This window comes from Myxocyprinus asiaticus, chromosome 2, assembly GCF_019703515.2.
Source record: "Myxocyprinus asiaticus isolate MX2 ecotype Aquarium Trade chromosome 2, UBuf_Myxa_2, whole genome shotgun sequence".
Taxonomy (NCBI): Eukaryota; Metazoa; Chordata; class Actinopteri; order Cypriniformes; family Catostomidae; genus Myxocyprinus; species Myxocyprinus asiaticus.
In genome coordinates, this window is record NC_059345.1 from 12,412,624 (window position 1) to 12,428,261 (window position 15,638).

Below are 15,638 nucleotides of genomic sequence, written 5' to 3' on the forward strand. Positions count from 1 at the left end.
TTAGAATACGGCCTGAGATATCTCTTTTCAGCAGGGACTCTACTGAACAAAATAATACAGAAGATTTTATACATTATTGCATATGTAACTCCCATAATACTTGTTTACTTCATTTTGATTGTACATAGTTAAGATTAGCTAAACTTCTTGGCAAAAGATCAATGTTATGAAATATAGTTTTTATTTATTTTATTATTTTTTTTATTTAATTTTGATCCCCTTTTCTCCTAATTTGGAATGCCCAATTCCCACAACTTATTAGGTCCTCGTGGTGGCGCGGTTACTCACCTCAATCCGGGTGGCGGAGGACAAGCCTCAGTCGCCTCCACTTCTGAGACCGTCAATCTGCACATCTTACTACGTGGCTCGTTATGCATGACACTGCGGAGACTCCGCATGTGGAGGCTCATACTACTCTCCGCGATCCACGCACAACTTACCACGCGCCCCATTGAGATCGAGAACCACTAATCGCGACCACAAGGAGGTTACCCCATGTGACTCTACCCTCCCTAGCAAACAGGCCAATTTGTTTGCTTAGGAGACCTGGCTGGAGTCACTCAGCACACCCTGGATTCGAACTCACGACTCCAGCGGTGGTAGTAAGCATCAGTACTTGCTGAGCTACCCAGGCCCCATAACGTTATGAAATATAGTTATAAATAAAGAGTATGATGAAAATTTCTGTCATCGTTAGTTGCATGTTCCAATACATAGGGTTCAACAATGTCAGGTTCCCATTTTCTAGTTCCCTTTATAAAAGATTCCACTTGCACTGGCCCTTCTTTGCACCCTTCTTAGCTATCTTAAATACTTAACTCAACATTTTCCACCACAAAAGGTTATCAAAATAACTTCAATATATCCATTTAAATATATATGTAAACATACAATTAAGTTATTTTGTTAGTTATTAAATAATTGCAATTATGTAACCAATCAACTTTGAACATGTGGATGACCAAATGTAGGTAAACTACAACTGTAGACCATTTTTGACCCAGGAAAAACCTTGGTTGTGTCATAGTGTATGTGTGTCTTTTGAAATTTTCAATGGCAATTTAATTAGTGTAAGCATGCAGAAAAACAGATCATTTTTTTCATTGTGGGGTTTAAATCAAATGGTTGATAGGGTTTGGTGTTGCACATTTAAGATGTTAAGGCTACTAATACAAATAATGCATGCGTGATTGATTCAGCCTATGTCATCAAAATCTCAGTCCAACCAGGTAACCAGAGTTTGCAACCCTGGAACTATAAACAAAGCAGACGGTTGTGACGGGATCCTGACAGTAGCACAAAACCATAAAGCTGTTGTGACTGTCATTTGAATGATTTGAAAATACATGAAAATGAACATAAGTTCATTAAACTATTTTATTCATTAATTAAAATATATATGTTGATGTCACCAGACATTTATACATGTATATTTACAGGTTTATACAGGTATATATCAGCAAGCCCATATTTGGGTTGCATAAGATTTGTGAAGTTGGCATCTTATAGATCTATTTGACTTTTTATGTGGAACTTAAACTTTAGGAGACAATTCCAGTCATCCACAGAAAATAGTTCCGTTGCTGCATAAACAATTGTTTGGTAGAAAATATGCCTTACTTTAGAATGAATACAAATTTTTCAGTATGCCAAAGTTACCAAGTTTCACCTTTGGGATCAATTATGTATTGACCTGTAAATTTACTGTCAGTTGTTTGTACCGAGGGCCATTTTTGTTCTTCAAAGAGAATAAAAAGAAATATCAGTAATATACTGTAATTCCTGGCCTAGCCTGATTCAACCATGTAACAATATTAGTTATAATAAAAATTCTTTGAGAGTGCCTCTTGTATTACAGTGGCAATGAAGTGCACAAGACTGGGATAATGCTCAGAGCTCATCTGACTCAGGGATAAATGTGGAAGACATGGATGATATGGGCTCAAGTGGGACAGTAGGAAGTATAAGAGGGGCACTGTCAGCAATCCAGCCCGAGGCTGTTCTGTTGAATGTGGGCCGCTTGATCACGGGGTCAGCTAGAGGTGCTTTTGGTAAGGGACTGGGAATGCCATGGCCAAGATCCACATCAAGAGGTTTAACAGGGGCTCTGGGTGCCTTGCCAAAGCCACCAAATGGAATCGCCACCCTTGAATTAAAGGAATGAGAGTTTACAGGGAATCAACACTAAGATGAGGAAGAGTTTTTACTGTAGGTCAACCTGGTCTCATAGAATCATGTTAATATACAGTACCTACATTTTTGCAAAATGCAACAATGACTTTTATTAACTTTCACACAAATCAAGAGTAAAACGACAGATTATCAGTTATCATAAACACTTTCTTTTCACTCTGTTCCTCCCACAATGCTCAAAAACACATTTACTATAGTGCATGACTTGTAAGGCGATACATTTTAACATTTGCAGAACATAAACTACACGTACAAGCTTTTTCAAGCACGAGCAAGGTGCACAGAAGCTCAACTAATAGAGCGCCGTGAGCCAAAAGTGTCACTGAAGCGCCACAAAATGAAATGGTTGCTTTAGAAATCTCACATTTGCTCACTTTGTTTTTCTCACATTATCATCTCACATTTTATGACACTATCGGTTAGGTTTAGGTTTAAGGTTCAGGGTAGGGGGGTCAGTTTTGTTGATTTAAAACTCAATAGAGCATTACCCTTAAAAACCTCATCTGTTTAGGAGAAAATTTAACTCTCTTTTAGTGGACATTTAACTCCGGAACTGCTGCGATATTTGTAATGAACCATGTAATGTCATTTTTTATGATATCAGGCTGTTTGGTTTAGTCAGACCAAAAAAATCAACAGAAACTGTCCAACAGCTAAAATTATGTGGTATGGGATCATTTTTGGTAACTGATTTTTGATTGATTTTACCCACTTCAACAGATTCCAAATTATCTGGCTATCTAAAGTTTCTAATTCAAATATTCAAAAATGTTGCATGTATACATAAAACTGCATTTAGAACATTTTACTTCCGTAATATGACGAGATTGAAACAGGATATTCTGAGGCCTGCCAAAGAGGAAAGTCGTTTCAGAGGTGGAGCAAGCTGATACATTTTGATGAAAGATTACAAAGACAAACATTCTTTCTTAGGAGTAACGTACCGATGAATATTGCACAAAAAGACCGTAAATTTAATTTAGAAAGTAATAACATTTTTCGGTAAAACTTTACATTAAGGTTCCATTCATTAACATTAGTTAATGCAGTAGGTATCATGAACTAACAACAGCATTTATTAATCTTTGTTAATGTTAGTTAATAAAAATGCAATTGTTCATTGTTAGTTTGTGTTAGTTCATAATACTATGTTGAAATGAACATTAACCAAGATTAATAAATGCTGTAAAAGTATTGTTCATTGTTAGTTTATGTAAACTGATGTTGTTAACTAAACTTATTTTAAAGTGTTACCAAATTTTCTTTAAAGACCACTGATTAAATGTTTTTAATAAAACAATGCATATATGGTTATTTCATAGACATTTACAGTAATTGTACAAACCTGTTGAAGCTCTTGTATTTTGGTATCTCATGCCTGGGCTCAGGTTCAGGCATACGGGTGACCAGCGTATCAACCAGAGAAGGGTCATTAATGATGGCCTGTCCCCAGGGGGACTGATAGGATCTGGGCATTGCTGTACTGTTGAACTTCTCTGATGGAACATCCTTTAAAGGACCACCATAACCTATTGGAAGAATTTAAAAACAGAATTTAATTTGACCATGAATTGGTCCATGAACTAGAAGCAATATGGGTTGTATACTGAAAACAACTTAGTCACTGGCTAAAAATTGCAGATAAACTGTAATAAATTTAATGTAGTGATAAAGAGCATACAATCCAGCTCAAGAGGAAGAAACAGCACACACATACCATGACAAAGCAAGTGTTAGGACATGAAATATGAGCCTTATCAGTGGGAATAGAGTGAGACACCCACAGGTCAAGGAGACACATGGCCTGCTTTGTCCTCATGGGAAAAAAGGATGTAGTCTGGTCTATAAACATATAATATCACAATCCATGCAGACATACTAGCTATTTTTTAGCAAATTAATAACTTTGTCAGTAGTTTAGCACCTTCTGAATTTACACAGAATCATTGACTGTTCTTTTAAATAATGGTGACTTTTATGCTTTTATAACTTAAAGCAGAAGTGTGTAATTTCTTCGCCACTAACGTCACCAAACGGTACTCCAAAAGTATCGACTGTGTTGTTATGTCAGGCTGGTCAGGCTGCCTTACTTGCAGTTGTCTCTGCTTTTTAAGCTGGGATAGAAGGAAGTATTTTAACATTAAAAAAATGACACACTTCAGCTTTAAAACCCCTTAAACTTAAACAGATCAAAGGGGCGCTATATTGCAAAAAAAAAAAAAAAAAAAGTTTATTCTTAAACCGTTAAAGTCCCAGTATACATAAGTCAGGCATATGAGGTATCATTCGAAAGCTTAGAATCTGAACTTTTCAGAGAAAACCATCACTTCTGCATTTATGTTGCATAAAAAAAAGAGGCCTGAAAACATTCACGACGCAAATTAGTGCCCCCCAGAGGTAATGGGGTAGAAATGTTAATATGAATATAAAAGTCCGTGACTATAACCTTTTGTCCCCCTAATACCACAGTTCAAAATTTTTTCAAAAGAATCACAAAGTGCAATATGATTTCTGTAAGTCAAGTACAAATGTCTCTTTGACACGCCAGTCATTGCTGCTGTAAGTCCCAAGTAGCCAGTGTCTGTGTCAGTGTCTGGGAGCTTGCTTGGCTGAATAATCAAATGCTATATCTTTGATGTCCAGAACAAAATATGCCATCCAGTAGGAAAAGCATACTAAACAAATCATCAGTAAAATATGATCTCAGCTTTCTAATGACACCTAGATTGAGATTCTAGTCCACTCAGAGGCCGAGAGATTAATTGGGGGTGGTGCGTGAACTGAAAATTACACTGAATGTCTATGGAAGAGCACATCTATGATTAGAGCACCACCTACATTTCAGATCTGCATATTGTGCTGGAATGTGATAGATAAAAAGATATTTTTTCTAGTACTTGCTGACATCTAGTGGCATGATAGTCTGTTCAATGAGTTGTTATAACCAAATGTTCTTGAAAATATCTAATTATTACAATCCATGTTTTCTGGAGTTTTTTGTCAGATGGATTTCTTTGGAATTCATGAAATCCATGACATATTTTACGGATGAAGGAATGACATGAAACTAGAAGCAATAGTTCAGTCTGTTCAAACTGTTCAGTCCCACCCACTGAACAGACTTTATGCCTAAAAAAAAAAAAATTGGTTCTACCATGAGGTCCTAAGGTCCATATCATTAAAAGAACACTGTGCTGTACAGTTCTTGGCATGTTGTTGATCCCTTTTGTTTGCATTGCTACTGAAATTAAGTTAAATATTGTAACTCCATTCCTCATATAACCCCTTACAATAAGCTTCTCTCATTAATGCTCTCCATAATGTCAAACAGAATGTTTTATTCCCTGAGTATTGAGCTTTTTAGCTTATTGTTATGCTCTGCCTTTAGGTTATTTTTATACTCTGTAGAATGCTCTCACACTCTGTTAACTACTGCTACTGTATTGTAAGCTACTACAGTAATGTAGTACTATTTTAAGCACTGGTCTGTCTTCACAAGGTGCTAAAACATGCTGTAGAAGGAGTCAGAGGGACCCTTCAAAATGAGTATCCCTCAAATTGCTGTTCACTGGCAGGGCCAGCAAGCCCAAAACAACAGTTATGTAATGTGGGTGTTCTCTCATGTATCACCCTTGTGCTGTGGATAATCTTCTTCTTGAGTTTTTCTGCCTCAAGGAAGCAGTACAAAATGTATGTGCTTTACCCTGAGGGACTGGCCAGCCCAACAGGCCTGGGAGAATAGTTACCAGCAGGGGAAATTTCAATGGCACTGTTTTCAAAGGCCAGCACACTGAGGCAGCTTATGTTTGCAATATAAAAATGTGCCATGGTTGCTGGTTTTAAGGAGGACTCAGAGGCAGATGAACTCTGATTTCTCATTAGGTGGCAATGTAAGCCATTTACCAAGGTTTTTCAGGTTAGTGGCATCATATTTTTGAAAGATATTCAGATTTTTGTTTAAAGCACTTAGTAGCACAGCGCTATGCTTTAAGTCATAAGCACAAAGTCAGTGGGCATGGCCATCAAGTTTTGGTATTTTCGTGCAAGCAGTCGCAAGTGCAGTGCGATCCTCCCTATAGCCAAACTAAGCAAGTTGCTTAGGGCCTCCGATCCGCCAGGGGGCCCCCACACTGTCAAATACATTATAAGTAGTGTTACGAACATACTGATAGGGGCCCCCACATACATTTTTGCTTAGGGCCCCCAAAAGACTAGGACATGCACTGTGCAAGTGGGTTTGGGGAAATTATGCACGCAAAGTGATAAGGCGTGTTTGAAACATCTTAGTGCAATGATCTATTTTTTAGGAAAATAGCTAATTGTGCTTTGGGGCACTTCATTAACATACAATACACTCACAGTTTGCATGCATACACTCACAGATACCGCAAAAACTCCCACCCAAGCCCACTTGTGCTTTGTGCTGACACGAATATTCCACTAGGGTTTAGTGCACTTATGAAAATTGGATAAGACATTGTGCCCGGTCGTACCGCGTAGCGCTGTGCTTTGCGCACTCACAAAAATAGAGCCCTAAGTATGTGCAAGCTGAATTGTACACTCACTGAGGACTTTATTAGGTACACCTGTACACCTACATGTTCATGCGATTATCTAATCAGCCAATCGTATGGCAGCAGTGCAATGCATAAAATCATGCAGGTACGGGTCAGGAGCTTCAGTTAATGTGCACATCAACCATCAGAATGGGGAAAAATTGTGATTTCAGTGATTTCGACCGTGGCATGATTGTTGGTGCCAGACGGGCTGGTTTGAGTATTTCTGTAACTGCTGATCTCCTGGGATTTTCACACACGACAGTCTCTAGACTTTACTCAGAATGGTGCCGAAAACAAAAAAAACATCCAGTGAGCGGCAGTTCTGCGGACAGAAATGCCTTGTTGTTGAGAGCGGTCAATGGACAATGGCCAGACTGGTGCAAGCAGACAGAAAGGCTACAGTAACTCAGATAACCCCTCTGTACAATTGTAGTGACCAGAATAGCATCTCAGAATGCACAAAATGTCAAACCTTGAGGCGGATGGGCTACAAAAGCAGAAGACCAAGTCAAGAACTTTATTAAGACCATAATGTTCCCAATAAAGTGCTCAGTGAGTGTATATTTCACAAAGTACTGTATATCAGTATTTCTGCATATATTTTGTGTGTGTGTGTGTGTTTTCTGTACAACTGGTAGTGGGCCAACCAAGTTTTATCCACACTAGTCTTTTATTGTGACCTACCCCTTAATAACATGTAAAAAATAAAACAAACTTTGATTGGTCACTTTACATGTCAGTCCGATAGTCTCTCGTCTTAGGCCATGTCCACAATAATACATTTTTGTTTGAAAATGCATCCATGTTTACGCCACTCATCCACACTTGAATGCCGTTTTCCTCCACCAAAAAACGCAGCGTTACACTCTATTACTGCAAGGGAACCGATGATGTTAGGAAACTGAAAACAGAGTTTTCAAATGAGAACAGATTAGTGTGGACGTGGCCTAAGTGGGTGGTTCAAGGCCAGAATAAGCTGGTCAAAACAGAAAAACTTTATTATATATAAAGTTTTCTTTCAAAAAGTCAATAAATGTTGTTTCAGGAAAGTAGTTACACAAAGGCTTGTTTTGTTATGCATTTTTACCCTGCCCAAAACTGCTCCATCAATTTGCCATGTCAATATGTACAGTCAAATGGGCTACCTGAAAACGAAAGTATATTTGAAAAGCTGCAATAAGTAATTAGACAGAAGTGTTGAAAATTTTGTTTTGGCAATACATTAAACTATTACTAATAAATTAAGCTCCATAGTCACCGTGATATCAATGCAACATTCATTCTCACACTTTGGGATTGCATTTCCTTTGAATCTCTTTTATCATCAAACATTCAAATCATTGTGTATACACTGGTTGCATACCATATCTGGCCACACCCCCTCCAAATAAAGCCTCCCTCAAAGCAACAAAACAAACAAGCATGACACACTGTATATGTATGCTCATCCTCAAATCTCGAAAGGGTGACTAAGGCCAAAGGCTAGATCAGGCCATGGGAGTTTAAAGGATAGGATCTGTTTAAGATGCTATCATAGACAGCTGCTGCACTGTGCCACTACTAAAATGACAGGAAATACTTAAAAAGCTTCCTGTGGGGGCACTACAGTCACTGTTCACACAGATGTAAAAGGTGTAGTGTGTAGCCTTTGCTACAATCTCTAAAAAAAACTGTAAATACTGCTAAACTTTTCGTTTGAATTGGGTTTAACGTTTGTATGCCATTTCTGTATCTAAACTTCAGCTAAATGTATTTTTTCTTTTTTTTTTCTTTTCTTTTTTTTTTTTTTTGCAATAAAGCAGAAATGCAAGCTCCTACCAATAAGTTTCATGTTTTGATGCATATCAAAGTTCAGGTTTGGTGAATTCTGGCCTGTAAATGTGAGTAGCCATGATCACAACTTCCTTCATTGACCTTTTGGCTCAATAAAAATAATACAAACGTCAAAGCCACATAGTTTGCAGTGTGGAGCAAAAGTGGAGTAAATGGTATTATTTTAGCATTTTTTATTTATTATTTATTATGCGTTATTTGCAACTTCTTATTTATTAAAAACAATGGTCCTAGAACATGGCATCATATCCTGTTGACAATATTTATTGCATGAGAAGTCCGAAGTAATTTTGCATGCTTAAAGTTGAGTGTGATCACACCTCAGTTGTGATGAAGTCTATCTGTTGCGTCTGTCAACACATTCTTAAAAAATTGCTGTGCACTAACCTGGGGCAATACTTTCATGGTTGGATGTTTTTGAGGCCTGGTCAACTCCAAGACCATTTGCCAAAATGTCTGTCATTTCTGGATTTTGACCTGGAGTAATGGCATCACTCTGTGAAGCATGTGAGGAACATTTTTGGAAATGGATGGATCATATAACAACACAGAACGGTGCTTTTTGTAAATTGTAAAGTAAATATTCATGATAGCAGACTCTTTGTAGCCTTCTGTGTTCTGTTATATAACATTACATTCACTTACACTGTGTTGTATGTTGACTTCATTCTGAATACTTTCAAAGGTATATTTCTCTGAGCGTTTCTGACGCATCTTGAAGAGACGAGAGCCCCTGTTTGAGGCTAAGGAAAGTTCTTCCAACATTATTTCCTTTGGTGCACTAACCTTCCTTCCCAGATCCATCTCTGGTTCTGTGGAAGAGAGCAAAAACTGAGAGATGCATTAGTGTACATTAGGGTGCATGCAGGTCAGTTAGTCTAGAACATTTCTCTACACATCCCCAGTCCCACCCCACTAGACACTTTAACCTCTTGCTGCTATCTAGGTTTACCTGGGACACATATATTTGCAAGGACTGAAAATCTATTGCCCTGTTATATACTTTGTGTATTTATGTCCTTTGCACTGTTTGCCCTTTTTGCGCTGCCTGTATTGTTGTACTTACAGTTACATGTAAGTAAAATTGAAAGTATATGTTTGGTCAGATTACTCTTTTATATAGGCTAGATATGGCTTTATATAGCCTTTGAATGTCTCTACATATAACTTGAACTTAAACTTGAACTTGAACTTTTTGATCGTAATGTCAAAAAGTGGCCCAATTTACAGGAATACACCATGGAAAGCAAGGATTAAATGTAACAGCTATACTTTCTAAACTGTAGTAGCTCAGTGTGTTTTGCTAATATAGCATTTGAGTTGCATGGCCTGTCCCTATGGAACAATAGTTAGGATATATGATTAGGGCATTCTTAACTCTATACCCATATCTATATATGATTACTTTCACTTTTTTAAAGATTTTTTAAATTAGATTTTTATTTTTTTTGTCTTATGCTTTATTCTTGATTTTAGCAACAGCAAGTACGTTTATTTGTCAGCTGTCTTTAGCAGCTCAAACCAAGTTACCATTGAAGGCTCTAATGCAGGTCACTCAGGGAGATCTTACAGGCATATCAAAGGATGAAAGCATATCCTGCTGGTATGTTCTTACAGCTGTCAAGAACGGACTTGCACTCAACCACTAGCCGATCAGTTGTCCGCACCTCTAAAAAGAATTTCAAACAGGCAACTACAAAAGCATTATCTCTATGGATTTGTATATTTAGCTCTGGAGGGTATGGTAGTATAATTTATTATAAATCAAAACACTACAGATTGGAAGGCACACATGTAAACAGTATTTAAACGTGTTAATGGCTTAATGTACAAATGCTTGTTGCGTTTACAGTATGTAGCTGTTTAACCCTCCTATTCTGATCAAGTAGGGCTGCTTCTGTTGCTGTTTGCGGTCATTTTTGACCGGACACTTTACAGGTGTAATTTTTTTTTTTTTTTTTTTAGAGAAATTATAACATTTCTAATTCCCTGAAATAAAAAAAAAAAAAATACAATTATGCACTTATTTGGGGAATTTATGTTTTTTACTTATGTTTGTTACTTATTTACATATATTTTTCTCAATTTCACCATTCATAACTTCAAAACAGTAAAAACCTTCACTTCTATGAATTTAAAAATGAAGAAAATACAGTGTGATGTACTGGGGGCAGATTGCTGCCACCTGATGAAAAAAAATAATAATAACATGACTTGAAAATCATTTTATGACATTAATAGCCAGTAGATGGCTGCAGTGTTCTTTGCAGCCACCTACTCTGTAGTAATTCTACATTTGACAAAGTTATGCATTACTGTAAGATATACAGTATATTTAAACGTTATCAAACTATTATTTGTCAAAGTTTAGCATTTGTTTTTATGTTTTTTTTTTTAGTGTTTTGAAGTGTCCGTTTTTGCAGTAATTTCACATTATGCTTACAGTCAAACCTGACCTGGTGTTACAAAAAGAATACATAAAATATTAATTTTGTTACCAATCATTTATTTCAAACATCAACATTTCATAACTTCAAGTAAATTAATAATAATGTAAAGAAAATGAAGAGTAATAAACAGAAATTAAATTAAATTAACTGTGAAAATTACATTAGTGCATAAAACAGACAACTCAGACTTTGTTCTTTGTTCTCTGTGTGCATACGTGCTTGAGTGTGTGTGTGCTCTTCAATGCTCAAGCCACTGGGGGGCAGTGCTTCGAATTCCAGTAAGCTCAACCCAATTTCAGCAGCAAAACTTTCTAATTACTGTTAAGAAGTTAACTTTCCATGTGATTACTGGATAAGTATTTTTTTAAGTGGACACAAACAGATTAAAAAACGAATCATTTAGATCATTTTGTGAACAAGTGTGACCGATTCATTGAAAAGAACAAACTCACAAGAATATTTCAAACATCACTATGGCTTATGAGCAAGTTTTTACTCTATACAAGCTTCAATAGCTAGCCGAGATCAATAGCTAGCCGAGAAAGTATTGTAGAGCTTAATGCATATTCGCTATGAAATTTCCATAAAATGTATTCAGTTCTATGACTTTATGAGGCCTTGAAAACAAAATCTTAAGATTTCCTGATATTTACAGGTTTTTCATGACTGTGGAAATCCTGATTGAAGAGAACCACCTGAAGGTAAATAGCTGGGCAGGGTTTCCCCAAAGCATCGTAAACCTAAGTAGATCGTAGAAACCATTGGCGCCAATGGTCTCTACGATCAACTTAAGCTTGCATTGTTTTGAGAAATGCTGCCCTGTTTAGTTGTAATGTAAAAAGCGAACTGTATGTATACTGATTATTTACTCTTGTTTATATATATATATATATATATATATATATATATATATATATATATATATATATATATATATATATAGACACACACATATATACAGTTTATATATACAGTACATTTATACATACAGTTTATATATATATATATATATATATATACACACACACACACACAAGAGGGTGGTAATGAATCATTGCTCTTACCATTAGTGGCATGGATCTCTCTACAAATGGCAGCCGCCTGCATTTTCCTCTCCTGTGTTGACATCAGAGAATGCTGAGACATGTTGTCTGTGGAAAACATAAAATTAGAGAATGTACGTGTATGGCCCACACATTTTGTTCCTTACATTCTCACACCTGTTAACATATAAAAGAAAACACAGTTCCAACAAGACTCTTACACAAACATATACAGTTATCACATTCATAGTCCAGTGGGTGACATTTATTACACCTGCTGGAAGGCTGACACTAGCACATCCCTTTAAATAACCTCTAGCAATTAAACATGACGTCCGGGCAAAGGCAGCACACCCTATACTGTTCTGCAGGGGACTGTGAATCAATATGCCTGAAATAGACCTAACTGGACAGGATGTTGCCGCCAAAGGCTGTGATGTCACCATGCAAGTCTACCAGTTGGACAGGGAAAGGTGGCAGTTTGTCCACATGTATTACTGTCCTGATACATACGTGAATACTTGCTACACATGTTAAAGTCCAACTATTGTTGGGCTCCATATTAACCACTATTGCAGGAAGAAATGCAGAAAAAAGGCAATAATGAACCTAAGTTATTACATAAAAGTACTGTGGCAGTACCAAGGTACTTTGATGCACACCATAGTCATGAATGGGTACCATATACTTAAAAAAACAAAACATACATGGTACTTCCATGGAATGGAATTGTCACAGTACATGTACAAAACATGATATTACCATAATAAATGTAAACAAACAAAAAAACAAAAACATACTATTTCTATGTCCAAAACCCATTTTAGTACCATGGTACATTTTTTGTGTTAGTAAGGATACATAAACTTTTGTTATTTCCCCAATTTTGATAATTTTGAATTACTTTTGTTCCAAACACAAAACCAATTATTTAGTCTAGTTTAGTATGCATTTATTTATTTACATTTTTTATTTATTTTTTTATATATATTTCAGGTGTTAAATACACAAATTAAACACACATGCAAAACTACAGTAACACCTTGCAATCAGTGATTGCTATCACAATTTAGCCACAGAATCATTGGTCTAATTCACTTTATTGCTATTGAAACCTTACACTCCTGGTATGAAGCATTACTGTATATCATTATATGTCATTAAGATTGATAGAACAATGACAGGACCATTTACACACAACCCACACATTCCTGCTGCATAAACACTTGAAGCAGGATGTCCATACCTGCAATATGTCAGCTTGTGTCAGTATCCTTTAAGAGAGGAAAGTAGGGTCTTGAAAGTGCAACCTGTGTTGGATCTCTCTCTGACCGGGACTGAGGGGCTCTGGCCAAGCAGGACAGGGGGGTAAGGTGAGTGAAGGGTGGTGGAAGGAGAGTCAGCTGTTGGTTTGTCCATTTTCACTGCCATGCTGTTATAAATAGCGCTGAACTCACACAAACAGACATACGTTAACATTTTGAGAGTAACAGAGACAACGGGTGTTGCTCTGGATATGACTTCACTGTGTTTGTACAGATCATACATTAAAGTTTAATATTCGGGTTTCAATTTGGTGAGGATTTTGGCCTAGTGTCTAATGTGAATCCTATGCTGTGGAGGTGAAGGTGATGGTGCTACCTTGACTATGTTCTCTCATGTGCAGAGGCCTCAAAAAGTATTTGGACACTTAAAATGTATGAATGTTATTGCATAAATAACAAAATATCAAACCAGGTGGCATTTATTTAAAATAATGGTACACAAGCACTTTTAAAAACATAACAAAATAAGTTTGTTAGGTATTAAACAACTGATATATGTCTGGTTGTCAAAGCATATTTAATGTCTATCACACCTGTGTGAACTTGAGGTGTATGAACTTCCTACATCTAAAATCACCTTGCGACCAGTAGATTAAAAGTTGCAAAAATGGCTAGAAAATGTGAAGTTAGTTCTGAAAAAAAGGGTCTTGCGTCATTTGTTTGCCGATACCACCAATTAAATGTAATACATGCATTTTAAGTGTGACTTGCAGCTGAAGTATGTAATTTCTGCAAAACTAGAAACACCGTACGGAATTGCAAAAATAAACAATGTTTTCAAAGCAGCTTTCTGAATACGCCCTCGCCTCGCCGCCCCTGCCAGACAAACATAGGAATTTTTAAAATGCCACAGAGACACAGTGTTTCCAGTTTTCGAGAAAAGTAACCTATGCATGGCTTACTTACAGTTGTCTCTGCATATTAAGCTGGGATATAAGAAAGTATTTTAACACTGAAAAAGTTACAAACGTCAGCTTTAAGTGTCCAAATACTTTTGGGAGCACCAGTGTTAATATCTCAATATCAATTAACTCAGCAAAGTGTTCAGATGTTAACTACTCAAAGGACTCACAATAGCTATGGCTAGAGCCATGATCACTCATTTACAGTTTGTTTTCTTAGCAAAGCAAAACTGAGCCTATATATGCAGGGAGTTGTCAGGTGACAAATTTTATTGTGTGAGAAGCTGGATCAGGCCGGTTACATTAGTAGTTTTTGTCTAGCATTCTGTCACCTTTTTCCTCCACCCTCAACCTCATGCAGAGGCAAAAATGTCACTCCCAGAGATCTCTCATATGACATAATCAATGACATTATACAGCAAATGTGAGCAATGAACTGCTTGTTTTAAATTATTTAAATTATTTTACAGGGTGATCACTGGTTTCCTTGCACTTTTGCAAGTACGATGCTATAGTACCACTATTTTCGGATCAATCTATGTACATTTACACATTTAAATTATACTGTTCATTAATAATTATTTATTGTGATGATTCTAATGCAAAATACACTGCCTGGCCAATTGCATACTCTAATCGTTGGACCACCTTTAGCTTTGATTACGGCGCGTATTCGTTGTGGCATTGTTTTGACAAACTTATGCAATGTCACAACATTTATTTCCATCCAGAGTTGCATTAAGTTTTGGCCGAGATCTTGTATTGACGACGGGAGTCGAACCACTCTGTAAAGTCTTCTTCAGCACATCCCAAAGACTTTCAATGGGGTTAAGTTCAGGACTCTGTGGTGGCCAATTCATGTGTGAAAATGATTCCTTTTGCTCCCTGAACCACTCTTTCACACTTTGAGCCCGATGAATCTTGGCATTGTCATCCTGGAATATGCCCGTGCCATCAGGGAAGAAAAATCCATTGATGGGATAACCTGGTCATTCAGTACATTCAAGTACGTTGCCGAGCCTAGACCTGACCAACTGAAGCAACCCCAGATCATAACACTGCCTCCAGAGGCTTGTACAGTGGGCATTATGCATGACAGGTGCATCGCTTCATGCGTCTTACCCTGTCGTGTCCATCGCTTTGTAATAGGGTAATTCTGGACTCATTAGACCACATGACCTTTTTTCATTGCTCCACAGTCCAATCTTTATGCTCCCTAGCAAATTGAAGTTGTTTTTTTCTGATTTACCTCACTAACAAGTGGCATTCTTGTGGCCACACAGCTGTTTAGTCCCAATCCTGTAAGTTCTTGTTGCATTGTGCATGTGGAAAT

At 37.0% G+C, this 15,638-nt stretch overlaps 1 protein-coding gene across 1 annotated transcript; it reads right to left on the minus strand.

Moving 5' to 3' along the window:
• Positions 1-1,047: 1,047 nt before the first annotated feature.
• Positions 1,048-13,481, minus strand: LOC127456549 (myozenin-2-like). Its single transcript, XM_051725077.1, has 6 exons — positions 13,325-13,481; positions 12,100-12,186; positions 9,231-9,397; positions 8,973-9,081; positions 3,539-3,722; positions 1,048-2,146 (listed from the first exon to the last, which is right to left on the minus strand). Exons 2-6 carry the CDS (start codon positions 12,179-12,181, stop codon positions 1,891-1,893), a joined length of 798 nt encoding a protein of 265 aa, XP_051581037.1. The 5' UTR covers positions 12,182-12,186; positions 13,325-13,481; the 3' UTR covers positions 1,048-1,890.
• Positions 13,482-15,638: the final 2,157 nt, after the last annotated feature.

What these genes read in the sequence shown, in the direction of transcription:
- LOC127456549 (XM_051725077.1), bottom strand. Translation starts at nt 12,181, where the DNA reads ATGTCTCAGCATTCTCTGATGTCAACACAGGAGAGGAAAATGCAGGCG. An exon ending in AGAGATCCATGCCACTAATG is followed by an intron (nt 9,398 to 12,099) that starts GTAAGAGCAATG and finishes TCTCTTCCACAG; the next exon opens with AACCAGAGATGGATCTGGGA. An exon ending in AAGTCAACATACAACACAGT is followed by an intron (nt 9,082 to 9,230) that starts GTAAGTGAATGT and finishes CATGCTTCACAG; the next exon opens with AGTGATGCCATTACTCCAGG.